The following is a 20,426-nucleotide window of genomic DNA, read 5'->3' on the forward strand; positions in this document are numbered from 1 at the left end:
TGCAATCCTGCGGGGGAGAAGTGCACTTGACTTAAGATGAAATATAAAAACATTATTCAAATGGTTATCAGAAAAAAGCGAGCGCAACACGCGATGTGAGTGCATATGACTACGGCTGGTAATGTTGCAAATGTAAGGACGAATTAAATTGTGCATGTAGATGATGGACTGTAATGTGAAACTGTGCCGCTCAAAAAGATAACTGTCCGGAATGATAACAATCTCACGACGACAATTTAATTCCCTGCGCAATAATGCAAATTGGGTCATCGACAATCGGACATGCCATGTTCATGACAAAAGTGGACTTTATGCTCTAGACCAGGTTAGGTTCATGGACACTGTTACTACGGTAACTGACCAAGATCTTAAATGACCTCTTTTTATGAAACAGGCTGGAGTTACCTCTTTTCCCCTGGTTTCAGTTACCTCCCTTTCTGAAATATAAAATGCAGAGTTTCCCCACAGAGTTTCAGGCTTTCTTGGCCCAGGTTAATCACTAAACCTGCTTTGTGAAATAGACCCCAGATCACATTTGACAATTTATGCAGAAACCAGGTCATTCCAAAGGGTTCATATATGCTTGTAATTGTTTTGTCCACATTGAACAACCTCCCCTTGTTTTTGTTTCTTTCTTCCTCCTCCCTGACAGTCCGTCAGTCAAGGGCCATTTCCTGGAAAGCTGCACTCCACTTTCAAAACAAAGTCACACGTGAAGGGAGCATAAAGCTACTCGGATCCTCGTGCGGCGTGATCCTGTCACCTGTGGTGAGTGGACGTTCTCAAGCTCTCTGATGGCACTTTCAATACACTTGATGCTCCTTTTCCTTCCTAAACCACATGTACAGCTTTTCGTGGATGGATGGACACACAGACACACATTTATACATATATACAGTTTTTTGGCAATCATAGGTTATCAACGGTATGCCAATATTGAAGATTTCCAAGTGCAAAATATTTTTCTTCTATGTCGGCATTTGGGAATGTTTTCCCTATGGCATGATCGGCGGCGATCATATCATAGACTGTTCGAATTTGGGAAGGTTTTTCATGACATACTTGTATGGTCATACTAGTACCACAATTATACTTCTTACATCTATTTATTAAAAAGTATTATTAACTGTTGTTCTCCCCAGGTTATAAAATTTGACTTTGATTTTAGCCTTTGGCGAATTTTTAACACACTTCACACTTATTAAAGAGATTTGCCCATGTTGGCATTTGTGAAAGTTTTCCTTACAATACAAATAACGTATTGCATGAGTCAGCTTTACATTCTTTCTATTGCTTTAAAAAAAAAAAAAGAAAAGAAAAGAAAAAAATGTAAAACAACACATTTATTCATTTTTTTTTTTCCTTTCGGACACATTACAGTTTACATCAATCACATCACATCATTTGCAACATTGACGTCCGAAAGAAGGGCTGACGGGTAGAAGCCGAAGCCGAACATTTCTCCGTGTGTCGTTATTAACAATTCCCAAGTGCTAACATTTTTGTTTGATTTGGCATTTGGAATGTTTTCCTCATTGCATTGCGTTAGCGCTAACGCTTTTTCCATCTAGTCATTTAAAAGATGATGAGAAACAGGTCTTTTCTCTTTAAAACAAAAAAAATATTAGACAGTGTTAACTGTGTTCTTATACAAAACTCTCAAATGGTCCCATGTTTCTTTGATGTTAGCATTTGGGAATATTTTCCTTGCTGTATAGGTTTAGCATTGAATGTTCACGTTCTGTCTATTCATTTAAAAGAGGATGTGAAACGGCTCTTTCAGCTTGAAAAAAAATCTCATACACTTTTATTATCGTTAACGATTCCCAAATGATCCCATGTCATGTTTCTTTGATGTTAGTAATTGGGAATATCTTCCACGCGGTATGAGCGTACCGTAGTAGTGTGTACGTGACACAATCACGTATACTCTTTCCATCCATTTATTGAAAAGAGGATGTGAAACAACTATTGTTCCTCATTATTAAAACATGTCGGACAAAATTAATTCTAATCACATTTTTTTTATGTTAGCATTTGGGAACGTTTTCTGCGCCTCAAATTCAAATATGCTGCCGTATCACCTATTTAAAGTGACAGCATTTGGGAATGAACTGTGCTTTTAGCATCGCGTGAGCTCCTCCATGTTTGTACATTTATCATCCATTTAACTCGTTCACTGCCATTGACGTTTATAGACGTCAAAGAGCTATTTCAACTGGGCTGGCAATTTGTTTTTAATAATAATAATGAGAGTATGTGAAGCAGCTAGCTTTCCTCTTACAAAAAAATGTGTGATTTTAATGCCTGCTGAATTAAAGGTCATTAGTCAAAAAGATTCAAGCACATAAAGTTATATTCTTATCTATTCATTCCCTCTTCAGTGTGGCCTTGTCGTGAGAAATAGGTCCACAAAATGAGGAAGTGGTGCCGAGTGTGTAATTGTACTTTGTGTCAAGGATGTTGCTAAATGGTGAAAGTGTTGCAATAAACCTCCTCCCCGTCCTCGAACATCAGCAGCGGGAAAGGAAACATATGGCGGCTGTAGTACAATCATTGCAACACAATTGCATATGCATTCGCACCACTTACTGCCAAGTGGAAATGCCACACAGTAAGTGTCTGGAATATTTTTCACATTGGCTTGCTTGGAAAATGAGGTTGAAAGAAAAAAATATACATACTACAAAATAAATCACATTTTACCAGTAAATATTGTGTATTTATGACCAACTAAAGTTTTTTTTGTTTTTGTTTGTTTCTTTTTTTAGTCAGAATATTGTGAGATGGAAGTTGTGTTTTCCCGGGTATAAGAGTAATATTACAAAATTGGAGTCATAAGCTCTTTTTTTTTTTTTTTTTTTTAAGAAATACTGTATGTCATAACATGAGATTGAATTGGGGGAAAAAAGCTCACTTGATTCAAGTATTAAGATAAATTGTCTAATGTTCCTAGATTAAACTCGCTTTTTTTCCACAGAAAATCAGCCTCTATCAAGTTGTTTAAAAAAAAAAAAAAAAAAAAAAAAAAAAAAAAAAAAAAAAAAAAGAGAGAAAAAACAAGTCATTATTTTTTAAGGTCTTATTCTAACAGGAACTAAGTTTTCTAGAACTATATGTAATTTAATGAGATTTTACACAAATGATTTATTGGGGGAAAAAATCCTATAACAGACATGTCATATTTTAGTAAAAATAAAACAAAATCCTATAACAGACATGTCATATTTTAGTAAAAATAAAACAAAATCCTATAACAGACATGTCATATTTTAGTAAAAATAAAACAATATACAATATTGTGACATTGGTCTATTCTTCACAGAAAATTTATGATATTATGAGGATAAAGTTGTATTAAATTATGTTTTTCAAAAAAAAATGTAATATTAGAATACTGATGTCATATTTTTTCATGAAAAAAAATTAAAATAAAATAGAAAAATTAAAAACACACTGTCACAGGAAAGTTTTTTTCAAGAATGAAAGTTAAAGTTAAAGTAATATTTGATTTAAAAAAAAAAAAAAGTCACTGTACTATGAGAATTATTTTTTCCAAAAAAATAATTTACCAGATTGAAGTAATTATTTTCATTTTTAAAAAGTCTCAATATTACAACAACAAAGTTGTATTTTTCCAGAAAATAAAGTCATATTATGACATTTTTGTTTGTTTGTTTGTTCGTTTCTAAAAATTGACGTCACCTTTTAAAAAAAGATGACAGTATAACATTATTAGTGCTTTTTTCCAAGTCACAAAAAAGACAAACGATAAGGGGTGGAACGCGGTCTTCAAGTGTGCATCCACTTGGCATCATCATCATCAAGTGGAGATCTTCGTACAGTTCCTTTTAAATATATTTTGCACATGACGATCTCCTGCATCTACATGTCATGTCAAGCACACGGCTCTCTCTCCCTGCGTTGAATTTAAATGGAATAACGAGAGCCCCGTCGGTTGGCTGGGAGTCAGCTGCGTTCCCTCCCATGATGGCGGACTTCTACCTACGATTGTCAAGAGCAAGAAAACTACACCCATGCACAGTTGCACTACATACAACTGTGCTTGGCACGAAATATGGCCCTTAATATTCAAGTTGTAAAAGTTGTATTAGTCGCACAAAATAATGTTACATCCAATACAAGCATGAAAGCAAACGTATGCCTGCTGAAGTGCAATCATTGTGACGCAACAACATAATTGCATGCCATGTGTAAATGAAACCTAATAAATGTCCGTCTTTATCAAATTTTCTTGGTGGCAAAACCAAATAGACTTTTTAGAGCCTCCGGCAAACCACCTGCTGGGACTAATCAGGCATTCTCAAATGGAAAAAGCGAAAGGGATTTGGAGGTCTTTATGTGAGCGTCTGATAAGAAATGAAAATTGTTCTCACATCTTCAACAAAGAAGAGAGAAGCAAACAAATGACTTCATTCGTCTTCACAGGCTGAATTTGCGATTGTGATTGCCCAACTACGATTTAATGGCGCTATCAAAAACAAAAAAAAACAAAAAAACAAAACAAAAAAAAACAAAAAAAAGGATTGCTTTGGCCTCTTGGTGCCAAGGAAGTTGAAGTGAGTTCAGGGATTTCACGTAGACAGAGGTAGTGCTTTTCCGCCATCTTGTTGCATCGAGAAGCATGCCTAAACACGCCGCTATGTAGGCAAGGCAAGGCAAGGCAAGTTTATTTGTATAGCACATTTCATACACAAGGCAACTCAATGTGCTTTACACGAGGAAAGACAACACATAAGCATCAAGAAACAGTAGTTAACATTCAGAGGGAAAAACAAACAAACAAACACTTAATTAAAGCTGTTTAAAAGTCCCTAATCAAAGGTATAAGAAAAAAGCAAAGTTTTTAACCTGGATTTGAAAGCATTTACACTCGGGGCTGACTTCACTTCTGTTGGCAGCCTATTCCATCTGTGTGCAGCATAATAGCTAAATGCAGCTTCACCATGTTTGCTTCGAACTCTGGGTTCCACTAGTTGGCCCAAGTCTGTAGGGTTTAGTTGCCCGAAAAGCAAAAATTGAAATTACTGTATCACAATTAGAATCTCTTTAATAATAAAATTATGTATTTTTTTGCAAAAAAAAAAAAAAGTAATATCAGCGCATTCAGCAAGCACGCCCACAAAGAACAATGTGATTTTCCACAAATTTGAAGAAGAATTTTACATACTTACCAATTTTTTTCAATCATTCAAACTTCATAGGAATATTAATAACAGTCTTGTCTATGGTACCGTATTTCAAATTTAAAGGACATTTATTTTCATTTCACATGGACTTTAAATGTTATGTCATGGCCCGAAAAAATCAAAACAGTGTAATTGGGCCACTTGAAACCCCGCTATAGTGTGACTTTCTGGTAATGTTGACATCAATTCGACTTCTCAGCATTGTGTTGAAAAACAAAAACTGAGGGAAGTTTCCTCACACTCTCTTCCAATTATGTCCCAGTGTTTGTGTGTATGAGGAAATGTATTGTGCATGATGACAACATGTGCATATTTGTGTTTGGCATTTTTGGTATGGCACAGAGATGTGCCAACATCTCACAGGGAACACATTCGGCAACAATATCTTTTACTTGAGTATTTTGTTTAGAAGACACATTGCTTTTACTTGGCTACTAATTAATTACATTGTGCGTGTTTCCTTTTTAGCTTCAATCCAGTGCAGACCAGCAAAATCCAGACTTCAGTGGCGGTTTCATGAGTGTGGAATGGTGAGTAGTTCAAAGCTTTCGTTTTTCAATCGAAGAAGCAGCAGCAGCTTGACATTACAGCTGCACTTTAGAAGAATCACTCCCATCTGCTATTTTTTTTATCCCTCATCCATAGCCTTCATAACTTAATTCCAGTAACTTAAAAATAAACGAGACGTCTCGGCAATGTGACATCCAGTGATTGTTTTTCGGCTCCCTGACAGGTTTTGCCGTCATGGCGGCCGCGTGGATGTTGGTGCTTGTCATGCTGGCGGCAGTCAACGGGGCGGAATTCGGTAAGTGTCGCCGTCAGGGGGAACGTGACAATGGAAAATTGTGAAACCGAGACGATGATTCCGCTTGTCGTGGCGTTGGTGTTGCTAGGCTGTCAAAAACTTTGGGAGGTATCACGGCATTTAATTAATTAGCTGCAGAAAAATTTTGGTCATATACTGTAGAAAACTACATAGGAGTGTTTGGGCCACACAGAAAAGACAAAAATATACAATGAAAATGATAATAACTTTGTCAAATAAGTTTTAATGTATACAAAAAAATCTTCATCAAGAAAGAAGTTATTTTGTAAGATTAAATTCAACATTATGAAAATTAAGTATGTGTAATAATTAGGGATGTAACAATATCCAAACATTTATGATACGATATCACGATATGAAGGCCACGATACGATAATTATCACTATTGTTGGGAGGCTGGCGATATATATATATATATATATATATAAATAAAGGCACAATATTGTAAAAAAAAAAAAAAAAGAAAGAAAAGAAAAGAAATGAACTCATACAAAAAATATTGTGCCTCTACAGCAAAGGAAAATATTATAAAAATATTATCATATATAAAAAAAAATATAAATATATGTATTGAGGCACCTACTCCAAATACTGACTCAGTTCACAAGAATGTTACTTTCCCCTTCATCTGACCATTAGCGTGGATTTTAAACGTATAAGGGCCAAAACATGCCTTGTGAAAATTAAACTGCACAAAAAAAAAAATAGCCACCAGGGGGTGCTAGAACTGCACAAATGGAAATCAACCTGACTTTTTTTAACAGATGTGCTGCTTTTAATATTGTGTCATAACGCCGACGATATATTGTGGATAGATTGAACATTGCGATATCACTATATTGCCGGTATTGTTACATCCCTAGTAATAATGCAAGATTGACATATTTTTACGAGACAAAAGGTAATATAACTAAACTGATGTTGTATTTCCTCCCCCTGAAAAAAATCACAGCTTTGTGATATTGTATTAAAAAAAAAAACAATAACTTTGATGTAAATAAATACATGAGAAACACATTTGTGTTTTTGTCAGAATAAAATATGTAAATATGTGTTGAATATTTATTTACATTATTTATTTATTTATTTGGGGAAAAAAGGCCCACTATGAGTTTTCAATGTATTTCTTGTATTTGCAAGTCTTATTTTTTATTGTATTTTTTTCCCCGCAAAAGTCACAACATTACAACCAAAATGACAAAGTAGTCTTAAGTAGAATGCGTAGTGGGACATAGATCTGACTCTCATCCACATAGCAGTGGAAGGAAATGTCATGCTTTCTTAAGATGGAACCCAGGGGCAGCAAATAGAAAGAAAACAACAGATGCACAAAAGTGAACCCTGTGGAACACCACAGGACCACGTAGGATCTAAACCACTAATGCCCACAAGACACAAACACAGTCTCTAGTGTCATTAACCAGAAGGATGCCATTAAAAACTCGTAACAGGGCTGACACTTTGCTATGCAGTATCTTAAAACCTGACTGGAAAACCTCCATGACATAGCAAAGAGACTTGAGGCTGCATCGCCGCTGCCCAAATGACAATACCGCATTCTTCTATTCTATCCATTATTAGAGCATGACAGGGGACCGTGCAGTTTTGTCCACGCGTCCAGCTCGGTGGTGATCATGGACTCGCCCGTCACGGCCACCTGCGTCATCAACGACGACTGCCCCGCGCTCGCCGGACACGAAGTCGAATGGCGACTTGGTGATCGGGTCCTTCCCGGCGTGGTTCGCACAGCCAATGGGAGCAGCAGCGCGTACCGAGTGGTGATCCCCTCTTTCAACCACAGCCGGGCCACCCTCACCTGTCGACTCCGAGATACGCCAAGCCAAGTCATTGGAGGGGTGGTCATCCGAGCTGGATGTAAGAAAATGTTGTATAATATGGAAAATGTTTGTGTTTCACTATGGCGGGTCCATTAACGTGATATGCACAATATATAATATGTGTTGCATGTATTTCCCTTTGATTTAGATCCCCCTTCAATGCCACAGAACCTGAGCTGTCAGGCCAACCTCTCCACCCATGAAAGCCTGACCTGTAATTGGGAAGCGAGCCTGCCGGACTCCCACCTACCCACGAATTATACCCTCCACACGCACATACGGTAAGTATTCCAATGTCGTTCTCTAAAGCTGAGTAAATTTCACTTTCTGAAAGTGTCAAATATTCCTTTGTGTTGTTTATTTCAGGGATTTAAAATGGAGCCACACATACAAGGTTCCGCCGGGGGTCCGCAGCTATGCCATCCCTCGCTCCGGCTTCGTCCTCTTCTCAGAAATGGAAATATACGTGAAGGCTGTGAATCCGTTAGGAGAGACGAGCTCAGCGCGCCTCGCTTTGGAACCTGTCAGCTCAGGTAGTCGATGTGGGGAAGGTGGATGATTTCATGCTTGGGTCTTCCTCCAAAAATGTAGATAGAATAATAGAAGCTGCTTCACTGGGATATCCATTTTATTCATATCATTAGTCTAGTAGCATAGTTGCCCACAGTTGTGTGCTGACCCCCATTTATTTAACATTATTTTGAATGTGATTAGTTATTCTGAAAACAGCTGCATCCAAAGTTATGAGGGTGTGCACACTTATGCAGCCACATGTCAGTTGTTTTACTTCACCTCTTTTTTTTATTTTAACTCATTCACTCCCAGGCATTTTCACTGAAGCAACCCCCTTTGTTCCCGGCTGTTTTACTGGATTTCGACTGATTTTGCAAGGCCCACATAATATTGTGTTCTATTGCTATAAAAACGTGGAACATGCCAAAAGCAAGATTAAAGTCTCTGCTTTCAGGAAGAAAAAAAAAGTATATTTTTATCTGTTTTAGTTTTGCCGTAATTAACATTAGAATATAGCTAAGTTTTATCATTATTCACAAATCTTTTTAAAACAATTTTGCTGCCACGTACTGGCCGTTTTTGTAATAACTACCTTCAAGCATTCTCTTCAGTTCAGAGGCTGCATCAAAGCCTTCTTTATGCTGTAGCATTAAAAAAAAAAAAAAAAAAACATTAAAAAAAAAAAAACATAAAAAAAAAAAAAGTATAAATACGTCTTTGGGAGCATGGTAATATTTAAAATAGAACGTATTTATATGTTTTTGGGAGTAAATGAGTTAATTAAATATAGGTCACATTAAAGGTGGAAAACATTTTGCGATAAACCATGCATTTGAACAGGGGTGTGTAGACTTTTGTCTGGAAAACAACAGTAAAATCAAGACCAAACAAACCAGCTTTTGTGCTTGGTGGAGGTAATTAACTAACTTGCTGGATTTATTGTTTTATTCCAGCTAAATTTGACCCGCCGAAGATTGTGAAGCTACTAGCGTTGGGTCTCGGCTGCCTCATGCTAAAATGGGACTTTGCCCCGAACCAGGACTGGATGAAGGAATTTGTCACTCTTGAAGTCCGACTCAAGACGGAGGCGAGCAGCTTGTGGAACGAGCAACCAGTAAGTACGCCATGTGACTCGTTTATTACAATGCACGGAGAACTCTATCGGAGCACCCTGATTTAGGATTTCATTTGTTCCATGACCAAGTTTTGATCTCAAGTTATCCTTTTTGAATAGGTTTCTGATGAAGCAAGAAACTTTCTCATTCGGGTGAGCTTACTAGGATGCGAAAGTTTCTCATTTGTGCGCGAAAGTTTTTCGTTAGGATGATAAAGTAGTCCATTGCATGCTTCCTGGTATTGGTACTCATCCATCCCTAATTTACAGTCCATTATTTCCTATTAGAGATTTTGCTTGAGTTTCCATGTGATTTGGTTTAAGTCAGACTTTAGGCACGGAATAATCACTGGTTCCAGTGCCAATTTCGCATTTTGGCTTTGTGCCTGTTTCGATAAAAACAGCTGAAAGCGCATTCATAACTGTGGTTCTCATTTTTTTCTCCCACTTCACATGAGAATCACATGAGTTGGTCCAGGTAATGCTGTCGTTTCATCCTAGATGACGTTTCAGATCCTGGCCCAGGCGAAGCCCACGAGGGCTGTGCACCGGTGTGGCCTGCTGCACGCGACACAGTACGTTGTCCAGGTCAGAGTCAGATACCAGAAAAGCCCCTGGAGTGAATGGAGCAGCAGCCAATCTGCAGTCACCATGGAGACTGGTAGGCTCCAACTCACCAATTAGAGTGATTGTGAGAGAGTTAAAAGGAGAAGTAAACCCCATTTATATATTTATTTCAATATCTGAAGGCGGCCATTTTGCCCCTTGCTGTCGACTGAAGATGACATCACAGTTGCTCAGAACTCAGGCAATGACCAATCACAGCTCACCTGCTTTCTGAAGCTGAACTGTGATTGGTTGTTACCTGAGACCTGAGCAACCCCCTGAGATGGATAAAAATGGCTGGATTTTGCTTCATAACTGATATTTCCCAAATGTAATATTAATTAGAATGTCATGTTTAGACTTGTGAGGTCACATATAACATGTTATTGTCAAGAAATGTTTTAAGGTTGACTTCCACCTTAAAGAAAGATTAAAAGAGTCTCTTGTTTCAGGGGGGGAAAAAAGTATGCTTTTATCTGTTACCGTTTTGCAGCAATTAACATTAGAATATAGCAAAATGTCATCATTATTCACAAATCTGTTTAGAATTGTGAGGAAACAGCTTGTTCTCAAAATGGCCCTGGTTGATCTCTTATACTCTGCTGCCACCTTCTGGCCATTTTTGTAATGATACCATTGCTTCACCCGTTGTCTGCAGTTGAGGGGCTGCATCAAAGCCTTCTGTATGTGCTAGTATAGAAAAAAAAAAACATAAAAAAACGTATAAATACATATTTGGAACACTTAAAACATTTAAAATAGAACACGTATACGTTTTTGGGAGCAAATCAGTTAATACTGTTTTGTTTTCATATTTTCCTCACAATAATACTTTGGAAGTATTATATTGAGTACTGTAGTTATCCTGTTTATGATAAAGTGTTTACATTTTCCAGCGCCCACTGGAGCCCTCGACACATGGATGAGAGTTACTGGGAATCTCCTGCACAACCAACTCAAAATGCTCTTGTTTTGGAAGGTACACACTTATTGCCTGCACACAATCTGCTACATGTTTGGAGTACAGTAGCTTTGTTGACAGTTCGTGTTGTTTTTTTCCCTCCCCTCAGCCGTCAGAACGATTCCGAGCCAACAGCCGGAACGTGTCTTTTGTGGTCTCTGTGCAAAAAGCATTGAGTAAGAGGGCGATACTGTGCGCCACGGCCGGGAATCACTGCACCTTCCATGTTCCCAAGAAAGCCAAGAAAGTGTATGTCATCGCCCTGAACGCAGCGGGGAAGTCCAACCCTACGCCAGTCCGAATCTACCATCCCATAGGTACAATTGCAAACAGTACTTGAGTTCAGAAAATGACTCCTTTACGACAATGTCCGTTCTGTAACCTGCAGCTGGCGAGGTGATGTCGGATGTTAGCGCCACGTCTGCTGGTAACAGTTCCCTGCTGGTCCGGTGGGGAAACATGGCTTCACCCACGCTCATTGATTACATAGTGGAATGGAGACCTCTGTTAAACAACGACCTGTCGCTTGTTCACTTTGAGACTGCAAGGCGGAATCTTTCGAGTCTTGTCATAACAGGTATCTTTCAGGATTAAATATGAGTCTCATAAATGGAGATAATGCCTGAGATATGCGATATAAATCCGCTTTTTCATTTAACATCCCATCCGTTGTTATGTTACTCATTATCGGTTCTCACTCCCCAAGAATTCCCTCGCCCATGACCTTACTTTTACGCCCTGTTAGGGGCTTACGGATGCACTCGCTCTCATCCACAGGCAGCTTTGAGCCGTACAAGCCCTACGGGATCTCCGTCTATCCCAGATTTAAGGAGGGCATCGGCCCGCCCCGGACTGTTAATGCCTACACGCTGCAAAAGGGTGAGTAACTAAAGCTGGCTGAGGCAGGTGGAACAAAAAGCAGGACAGGACATGCAGACATTGAGCATTATGGTGTGGAGGAGCTCTTGTGTTATGTAACAGTGTCCTCCTGTGGCTGGAAAAGAAACTGTTGGCCTAGACTCGAGTTTTTTAGTGTAACCCCAAATTAAATAAATATGCAGTCGAGGAAATAGATACATAAAATATGCATTAATTGTGCTTTTTAAAATTGGTTCATGGAAACTAATAAATGTAATATTATATTACCTTTACTTGTTTTATTTTTGATCATGAATTAATTACATTCTGAATTAATGAGTATGTTCAATTTAACTGTTTCAGATTGTATTTCACAGTTTAATGAATTCATATATTAATTAAACATGAACCAAATGTTCAGATTTCAAAAAACGATTTCATGCTTCAATTAGTTATTTAAATTATAAATTTAGTTGGTTTCATGTTTATTTTCACCATAGAAATGACCAATTAATTTAATTGCTCATGGAATAAATAATTATTGCCTCGATTAAATTTAATTAATTATTCCTGATTATCTTTTGCATTTTATTCCCAGTTAATGGATACATGAACATGTTTTTTTACATTTTCATAAATTATCACTTTTACAGAAAAAATGTTTCCAATTGCAATTATTCAGTGTCAAAATTCTGTATTTAATTGTTTTCTTCATTTCATTTCAGCAAATATTAAATACAGGTAATTGGTCAGTCAATAAATAATAAATAGATTTGACATAATTATTTTAGATCGTATTTCACAATTAAAAATAGTCATAATTAACTTTTGACATTTTAAATACATTATTTTACATTACGGTATGTTATTTTACATTTTAATGAAACATTTTTATTAAAATAAAAAACAGATGTTTATATTAATATATTAGAGTAATCTAATGAATTGGCTTTGTTTAATTTGGGTTCAAAATACATTAGAATTTCAAAGCCAATAAGATTTTTCTTATGATGGTCATGTTTATTGCTGATTGAGCGAGAAGAAATAATTTTCTTGCATTACAAATAAAACTATATTTGGAAGACTATAATCGTCGCCCACTCTCTCTTTTAAAGCTCCAGATGTGGTTCCAGGCATAAATATTAAAAAGAATTGGCAGTACCATGTGGAACTCACCTGGGATGAAATACCTTTCGCCAATCGGAACGGGATCATTCAAAGCTACAAATTGTTTTACTGGGATGAGACAAAAAGAGTACACGGTAGGCAAATTTGATTTCAAACCAATACTTTGTGTAGTGGATACAATGTCATGTACGTATGCATTACTGTCATTTCAGTGGCAACAGGAGATCTGGAAGAGCGTAAAGTGGTCCTGACGGGCCTCAGCTCCTTGTCTGCTTACGTTGCCGTGTTGATGGTTAGCACGCAAGGCGGAAGTCGGAACGGGTCCATGGTTCATATTGACATCAAAGAAAAGGGTTTGTTCGTTTGCACTTGTTTAGATACGTTTTAATTCATTTTGTAAATGATTAGCAGCAAGATACTTGTGGGTTCATCAACTGAAAGCAATGGCAAAAACTTGTGTTTGGGATTGTGCTGCCAGATTGTACCTCAAAATGATTTATTTATTTATTTTTCATTTAATTTGGGAAAAAAATTTTTTTTTTAATTTTCATGTGCTCTTTGTTTGTTTTTTTCCATCTCAGATGCTGTCATTGCCATAATAATTGTGGTGGCCACTTGTACTTGTTTGTGTTTTTTGATCATTTTTATTGGCAAGACTTGTTCATCCAAACATAATTGGTAAGTAAGATAGTTGCTCCATTCAAGTTGTGACTGTGTTCCATGTAATTCATTCTAATCTGTATGGTCATTTTTTCCCACCCAGGTTGAAAGTCCGTTTTTGGCCCAATGTTCCAGATCCGGCAAACAGCAGCATCAATAGTTGGACCTCTGAATCCACACAGGTGACACGTCAACATTGTCTGATAGTCGTGTAGCTCGTGTCAATTACAAATAAATGCTCACTCCTATCCACAGTCCACTATCAATATCCAACCGCACTACATTGATTAAATGTCCACTTTTTTTTTTCTTTTTTTCTTGCAGGACTTCAGAGCTTCGTGGGACTTTGAGGAGCCAAATCCGATATATCTGTCCCACCTGAGCTTCCTGGAGATTCCCCAGAAGTCCAATAAGAAAGAAGATGTCAAAGCTTGGCTGAACAATGTGGAGGACACCAGCGAACTGGGAGAGTCCATCTGCGGTTCCCCTTTCATCCCCGGCTTCTCCTCGTCCAACAGCGACTCGGTGCCCTACTCCACCGTCATCTTCCCCGCCCCGCACCCTCACGAGTACCTGCGCTCCGAGTCCACGCAGCCCCTCCTGGAGTCGGAGGAGTTTCAGAGTCCCAAGCGTTACCAGAACGTGGGCGCTTCCGAAGACACGCAGTGCTTTTTTGGACCGTGCGGGCCCGAAGAGGAGGCCAACGCGACCGCCATCCAGTGGGAGGATTTTCCTTTTCTCAGCACGTTAGCCATGAATGACAATCAGTGATTTCAAGTGTTTGATTTGACTTGTACAGTAATGCGAAGTGCCTTAGCTTACAAGTTGAATTCATAATGTGATCACAGTCAGAAATCGAAACACGTCAAACTCCCCCAAAAACACATTTCTGTGATTTTTTTTTTTTTTTTTTTTTTTTTTTAAATAAAGTACACATCTGTAATCATGCCCATTGCCCACCCCAACCACTGCAGATATTAGAACGTTTGCCCCAATATTTTGGATTTTATGGACGTTGAACATTTTCCTCTCTATATGCGCTCACTACAGAAGTGTAATAATGTCCATAAAATCCAAAATATCATATCAATATCATAAAATCCAAAATATCACGATCTTTATGATATTTCCAGGAGTTGAAGTGGGTTTAAGTTCTGATGTCCAATTTAATTTTGGTAACGACAGATCACAGTTTTCTGAAATTAAGCAATATCGCATCCAGCACTTTTACTCTTCTCTGGAGAGAAAAAGGCGTAACAGCATTGTAATACTAAATTTTGCTGTGACATTTTCCGGCATTGAAGTGGGAATAAGTAGAGATGTCCACATTAAACAGTTTGTGCATCATAATTCCAAGCTTGTGTGCTCACACTGGGCCACCAGGAGGCAGTATAATACATACAGACAAAAGCCAGAAATGTAATAATCACACAAAAGAAAACCTTCAGAACCCCTGTAGATTTTTTCAGTATGTATGTTTGATCTGCATGTATTTACTTTTTACTGTGTTCAAATATAACTTGTTTAAAGGTACAGCAATGTTACTTTACGCTAGCCTATCAATTTTGTGGGAAAATATTGGTGCACATGTTTTTAAGTAATAAAGTTGTTTCTTTTTTTTAATGAAATTTGTCACATTTGTATCTGTATTAAAAATGTCACTAAACTGTCACTCCATGTTTAATTAACCATAAATGCAATTACATTTTCAAAAATATGTATAAAAATATACATAAACGTAAATTAAAAAAAATCATTCGAATGAATTACATATTCGGTTAATTTTTAGCACGATTGAGTACATATTTTTTTACTTATTTTATTTATTTATTTTTATTGTTTTCAGTTGTGCTCCTTTGGGGGGTGTTTTTTTTCTTTTCTCCCAACCCCAATCGATGTGCTCTGCGTTCGTTTAGCATGGCTCGATCGAGGAAAGACGTTTTTTGGTTACGTCTGAACAATATGGCGCAGTACATCTAGCGGTCGAGGGTTGTTATTCTCCTTCGCTTTGAGCGAGTTATCGAGTTCGTGAATTCAAACGAAAGTCATGTTTTCGAATATAGCTCTAAGGGCCGTTCTAAAGTATTCGGTGGGAGCTTTGAGGGAAGGCGTCGCCACTCCATGGACGTGCTGTTCGGCGTTGCTGTCGGGAACCCGATTCAGCGGCGGTAAAAACACAACACAGAGACAATAACAAAAATGGAAGTTGGACGTATATATCGTGTGCTATTAAAATCTACAAAATGTCTCGAATTGTAAGGTTAACTTAATGCATTAACAAGTCGCATCATTAGCTCATAGCTAAATAGAGTGCTTGTTGCGACGAACTGCGCATGCGTGGACGACACTGGCTGGCACGGGTACACTGAATCTGAAATAAAATGTTGAAATACGCATTTCAAAGTGTAAAATATATCATTAGTTTTAATTATATTAACAGATAATTATGTGTTAAATAAGTAAAACCCTTGTATTTATAGTAAGGAAACGGTTGTGTATTTTATGTAATGAAAATGAAAGTAATTTATATATATTTGTTTAAATAAAAAAGATGGAATGTCATCTGTAATGTTTATTTTATATTAAAGCATTTTTCAAGATTGTTTAAGGCTTCATAAAATGCTAAAGTTTTTTATACTTATTTTCCAGGCCTGTTTTTCATTATTTGTCTTTTTCCTAAAACATTGTTACACACACAGTTTTCTTTGCTCTTGGTATCTGTACTCTGTAGCATATTTTTCTAAATATTTTAAATAAAAGAAAAACATTGTCCCTCTCAATACAACACTGGAATGGCAACAAGAGTTAAGAATGGGAACATTTGCTCACCCCTTTAAATATAACTGTAGCAATGAATGTTTCTTGTCTCTCTTCAGCGTCAGGAAGCTTTGCACTTCCAGCGCCAGTCCGACATTATGCCCGCACTGTGAAGAAAAAGGTTGCAGGTATGTCATTTAAAGTGACATGGGTACAGCTCTGGGAAAGAAAAGAAGGAGAAAAAAAAAACTCACTTTGAATCTGTTGCTATTTTGTTTCTTCTGCCTTCCAGGTCCTGAGAGCCAACTCAATGACCTCCCTCCGACCATGCTAAAACTAGATTACGCCGCCGTGCCACTTGCTCAAACGTAAACACTACACATAAGACTCTTGAATTGTGAAAAAATGCATGCTATGTCCCCTTTAATTGAATCCCGCATGACTCTCTACATTTTGCTGTATACTTGGGTTTGTCTGCCCACATTTGTAATGATCAAAATGTGATTTATTGTTCCAATAGCTACTTTGCCTTCTGCTGTCACTAGTGCAGTGTTTCTCAATTCCGGTCCTCAGGCCCCCCTAGCCAGCCTGTTTTCCATGTCTCCCAATTCCCAATGCAGCTGATTCCAATGACAGCTAATCAGCCAGCTCTGGAGAAGCCTGATAACGATCCTCACCTGCGTTGCAATTGGGAGACATTGAAAACAGGCTGGCTAGGGGGGCCTGAGGACCTGAATTGAAAAACACTGCACTTGTGTGTGTGTGTGTGTGTGTGTGTGTGTGTGTGTGTGTGTGTGTGTGTGTGTGTGTGTGTGTGTGTGTGTGTGTGTGTGTGTGTGTGTGTGTGTGTGTGTGTGTGTGTGTGTGTGTGTGTGTGTGTGTGTGTTTGTCACTACAGGACAGACGATGTTGTGCAAAGACTTCTTTCGCTGGAGTTGGCGAGTCATGTAAGTAATTTAAATGTCTCGTTACATCGTATCATTGATTGTTTGATTGTGTGCGCCTGTTTGTGTGTGTGTGTGTGTGTGTGTCCTCAGAGTGAAAAGCTGGCACTGAAAAAGGAGCAGCTGATTGCCATGGTGCAGCGAGAGGAGAGCGACCGCAACTCAGTGGAAGTTAAAGGTGAGTTTGTCTTCACTGCCACACACAAACACAGACACAAACATGATTTTTGTGAATCTTGTGGGTGTTGAATGTTTTTTTTGGTTTGTGTGTTACAGTGGCCATTTTGACGTCGAGGATCCGCAACTTTCAGGAGCACTTGCACAAACATCACAAGGTGAGCCGAGAGAGTTCATGACGTGGTAATGAGGCTCATCAGAACTTTAAAGTGTCAATGCGTTTCCTTCCTGTAGCGTCACACACACGCATTCAAACATACTACAGGATATCCTGTGTCAATCACACGCACACAAGATGGTCGTGGTCAGAAAATTTCCACCTTTGCAACACAATCAGGCTGTTGTTTCCTCTGCATTTACGTTTGTTGTTGGGGGTTTTTTTCCATCCAAGTGTGTCCCCATTTGCGTTTTACAGGACAAAGCCAACAAGAGACGCATGCTGATGGCGATCGACAAGAGGAAAAAGTTGCTGAAGAACCTGCGGCTGGAGCGCTACGAAGCCTTTGAAAATGTGTGCCAGCAGCTGGGCATCACTTACACCTTCCCGCCAGAGTACTACAGGAGGGCCACGCGACGCTGGCTGGCCAAGAAGGCCTTCTGCATCAAGGTAGCAAACACAAGTCACCAACGGTCAGGCAGCATCACTGAAGTCGCCCCCCTGTTGGTTGTCGTCAAGTCAAAAGTCATGGATGCCATCTTTTCATCAAAATTTGGCAAAACAATCATAGTTATTGATTTTTATTTGTATTTTTTTTATACATACAATTATTTTTAATATTCCCTTTATTTAATTTTCTTTTTTTTTAACATGCACAAATTTTTCATAAAATGTTATAAATTATAATTATATAGTTTGTTTATTTCAGAATTATAATACATTATTTTCACTTTTTTTTTTTAAATCAAAAATACAATTAAAAATGCTGAAATTATAAACGTTTTATATAATTTGTCAAATTTAAATTATTTTAATGTTGAAAATTACAATAATGAATAAGTTACATTTATATCAAATAATGATTTTTTATTAATAATATAATAGCTAGCTATGCATATTTATTTTCAACATAAAAATTATTTACAATAATTATTGAATTTAAGTTAATGTTGGCAGTTTGTGGTATTTTGTTTGCAATTGTACATTTGAATCTAAAAGTAATTTATTATAGCGACGCCTACTTAAAATAATCTCCGCAGAAATTTTTCAGGAAACACGAAAAAATTAACCATTTGCATCATGAGGGGATGATTTAGGCAAACAAAAATGCTTGCAAAAAAAAAAAAATGACTTAGGCAATTATTTTAAGAGGGTGACGATGGTATACAAATAAAATAATAAAATCATCGCTATTAGAGGGGGATAGGAACAAATAATATCTGCATCAGAAATGTGTTTTTGGGGGAATAAAATTAAACCCCACATTTTTTTTAAAAAAGGAGTAAAAGAAACCTTCAATCAGTGTTTTCCACAAAAACAGTGTTGAGACCCTCTAAAAATAAATCCAAAAATATTGGAATCAAATCTGCATACTGATTAATCCACAGGTGCTCAGTCCGAGTATGCTCGGGGCCACTCCGTATAACAGTAATGTATTAAATGGAGTTATATATGCATTACAAATGAATGCATTGTTTTAATTAGCACACAGGAACCACAGCTGAGCACATACTCATCCATCCTGTTTTGACATTTGACTTAGTAACTCAAGTATGCTTCCATTGTTTCCTTACTTGGTGCCTCTGATGGGCTTCAGAGTTCATAAATGGGAAGAAAAATACGACAAAAGCACAGTGTTTGCAGTAACGTGTTCACCACATACGAATTGACATGAGAGCAGTTTTACGCATGCCGCCACAATGGCCTGCTTTCTGTTTCAGTTTGTTTCCTCTGACATCCGTCTGGTCGCCCCCGCAGGTCTTTGAGGAGGTGCAGAAGAAGAAGAAAGCCGAGAAGCTGAAACTGAAGCAGAGCGCGGAAGCGGCTAAGATGCAAACGACGAGTCCGTAGATGTCATCACTCGGCCCCTCAGCGTCATTTCTTTTCTACCACGTCACCCACGAGTGGCCGAACTACATTACTACGCCGTTTGCAGTCTGCTGTCTGTTTTTAGCAGCCCACGCCATTTCCTTTTAGTCATGTTCCACTGAATGCTGAATCCACGGCCACAGCTGTGATGTGATGTGATGATTGTGCAGGATCTCTGTGTGGGAGAATAATGAGGTCTGGAAACACAATGTCCATCTGTTTTCTATACCAATACTCAAGATAATAAAATGAGTAATTAGGATCAAATATTTGAATGCCGACTTGTTTGACACATCGTTAGCCTAATATCATGATTATGGCCTCAGTCACATTTGAAGTGTTCAGAAAGGGAACAAAAACAGTTGTCTCAATTCAAACTTTACAGATTGCCCTAGCCGGGATCACTAATCTGTACAGACGTAAAGAAATAAACATTTGCAGTAAGCTTTTGTTGTTGCTGTTTTGAAGTATGCTACTAGGCCAATAATATGCATTATTTCCCAATTTAAAACAGTTCTCATGTGTCTTAGGAAAACATGACATGCTTTCCTCAAACAATCACAAGGATCAAGAATTACAGTACACTTTGCACACCCTATTTCTTGTCCTGTTGAAATTGGCCAATTTCTGGGGCCCAGACCACTTGTGAATGAAGAGCCCTGATTTGGATATGAACAGCCTAAATCTAGCATCCATAAAAAAAATTAAAAAAAATCAGGAAGGCAGCACTTCTTACAGCACAGTGTGTGTAAGGGGCACAAATGGTCACATGACCAAACCAAGCCACAATCTACACCCTCCGTGTCCA

General features: G+C 37.9%; 2 protein-coding genes and 1 long non-coding RNA gene across 6 annotated transcripts in view; 2 read left to right on the forward strand and 1 right to left on the reverse strand.

The window, feature by feature from the left end:
* Window positions 1-17,092, reverse strand: part of LOC144022295 (uncharacterized) — an 82,043-nt gene extending 64,951 nt beyond the window's left edge. For all 3 annotated transcript variants that reach the window (XR_013284300.1, XR_013284299.1, XR_013284301.1), the window contains exons 1-2: window positions 16,726-17,092; window positions 16,544-16,638 (exon numbers count right to left, since the gene is read on the reverse strand). This is a non-coding gene — a long non-coding RNA (uncharacterized LOC144022295). The remainder of the gene's footprint in view (window positions 1-16,543; window positions 16,639-16,725) is intronic.
* csf3r (colony stimulating factor 3 receptor) lies at window positions 653-15,386 on the forward strand. Of its 2 annotated transcripts, none has more exons than XM_077526989.1 (17): window positions 653-768; window positions 5,679-5,740; window positions 5,944-6,015; window positions 7,618-7,911; window positions 8,023-8,155; window positions 8,241-8,407; window positions 9,341-9,501; window positions 10,003-10,162; window positions 11,004-11,086; window positions 11,178-11,385; window positions 11,457-11,645; window positions 11,846-11,947; window positions 13,042-13,188; window positions 13,267-13,407; window positions 13,636-13,732; window positions 13,818-13,896; window positions 14,039-15,386. In XM_077526989.1, the coding sequence occupies exons 3-17, from the start codon at window positions 5,955-5,957 to the stop codon at window positions 14,483-14,485; spliced, it is 2,469 nt and encodes an 822-aa protein (XP_077383115.1). In that variant the 5' UTR covers window positions 653-768; window positions 5,679-5,740; window positions 5,944-5,954; the 3' UTR covers window positions 14,486-15,386. The 2 variants fall into 2 exon arrangements, with proteins under 2 accessions (XP_077383115.1, XP_077383116.1); XM_077526990.1 differs by having other exon boundaries at window positions 10,015-10,162.
* mrps15 (mitochondrial ribosomal protein S15) lies at window positions 15,624-20,062 on the forward strand. Its single transcript, XM_077526992.1, has 8 exons — window positions 15,624-15,882; window positions 16,591-16,659; window positions 16,764-16,839; window positions 17,370-17,418; window positions 17,509-17,593; window positions 17,692-17,750; window positions 18,008-18,199; window positions 19,508-20,062. Exons 1-8 carry the CDS (start codon window positions 15,762-15,764, stop codon window positions 19,598-19,600), a joined length of 744 nt encoding a protein of 247 aa, XP_077383118.1. The 5' UTR covers window positions 15,624-15,761; the 3' UTR covers window positions 19,601-20,062.
* The last annotated feature ends 364 nt before the right edge of the window (window positions 20,063-20,426 follow it).

This window comes from Festucalex cinctus, chromosome 7, assembly GCF_051991245.1.
Source record: "Festucalex cinctus isolate MCC-2025b chromosome 7, RoL_Fcin_1.0, whole genome shotgun sequence".
NCBI classification, from domain to species: domain Eukaryota; kingdom Metazoa; phylum Chordata; class Actinopteri; order Syngnathiformes; family Syngnathidae; genus Festucalex; species Festucalex cinctus.

Bases quoted from the DNA above. Each gene is read 5' to 3' on its own strand.
- csf3r (XM_077526989.1), top strand. From the start codon at position 5,955: ATGGCGGCCGCGTGGATGTTGGTGCTTGTCATGCTGGCGGCAGTCAAC. The intron at 6,016-7,617 runs GTAAGTGTCGCC...ATCCATTATTAG, and splicing joins AGTCAACGGGGCGGAATTCG to AGCATGACAGGGGACCGTGC. The intron at 11,386-11,456 runs GTACAATTGCAA...TGTAACCTGCAG, and splicing joins CCGAATCTACCATCCCATAG to CTGGCGAGGTGATGTCGGAT.
- mrps15 (XM_077526992.1), top strand. From the start codon at position 15,762: ATGTTTTCGAATATAGCTCTAAGGGCCGTTCTAAAGTATTCGGTGGGA. The intron at 16,840-17,369 runs GTAAACACTACA...TTGTCACTACAG, and splicing joins GCCGTGCCACTTGCTCAAAC to GACAGACGATGTTGTGCAAA. The intron at 18,200-19,507 runs GTAGCAAACACA...TCGCCCCCGCAG, and splicing joins AGAAGGCCTTCTGCATCAAG to GTCTTTGAGGAGGTGCAGAA.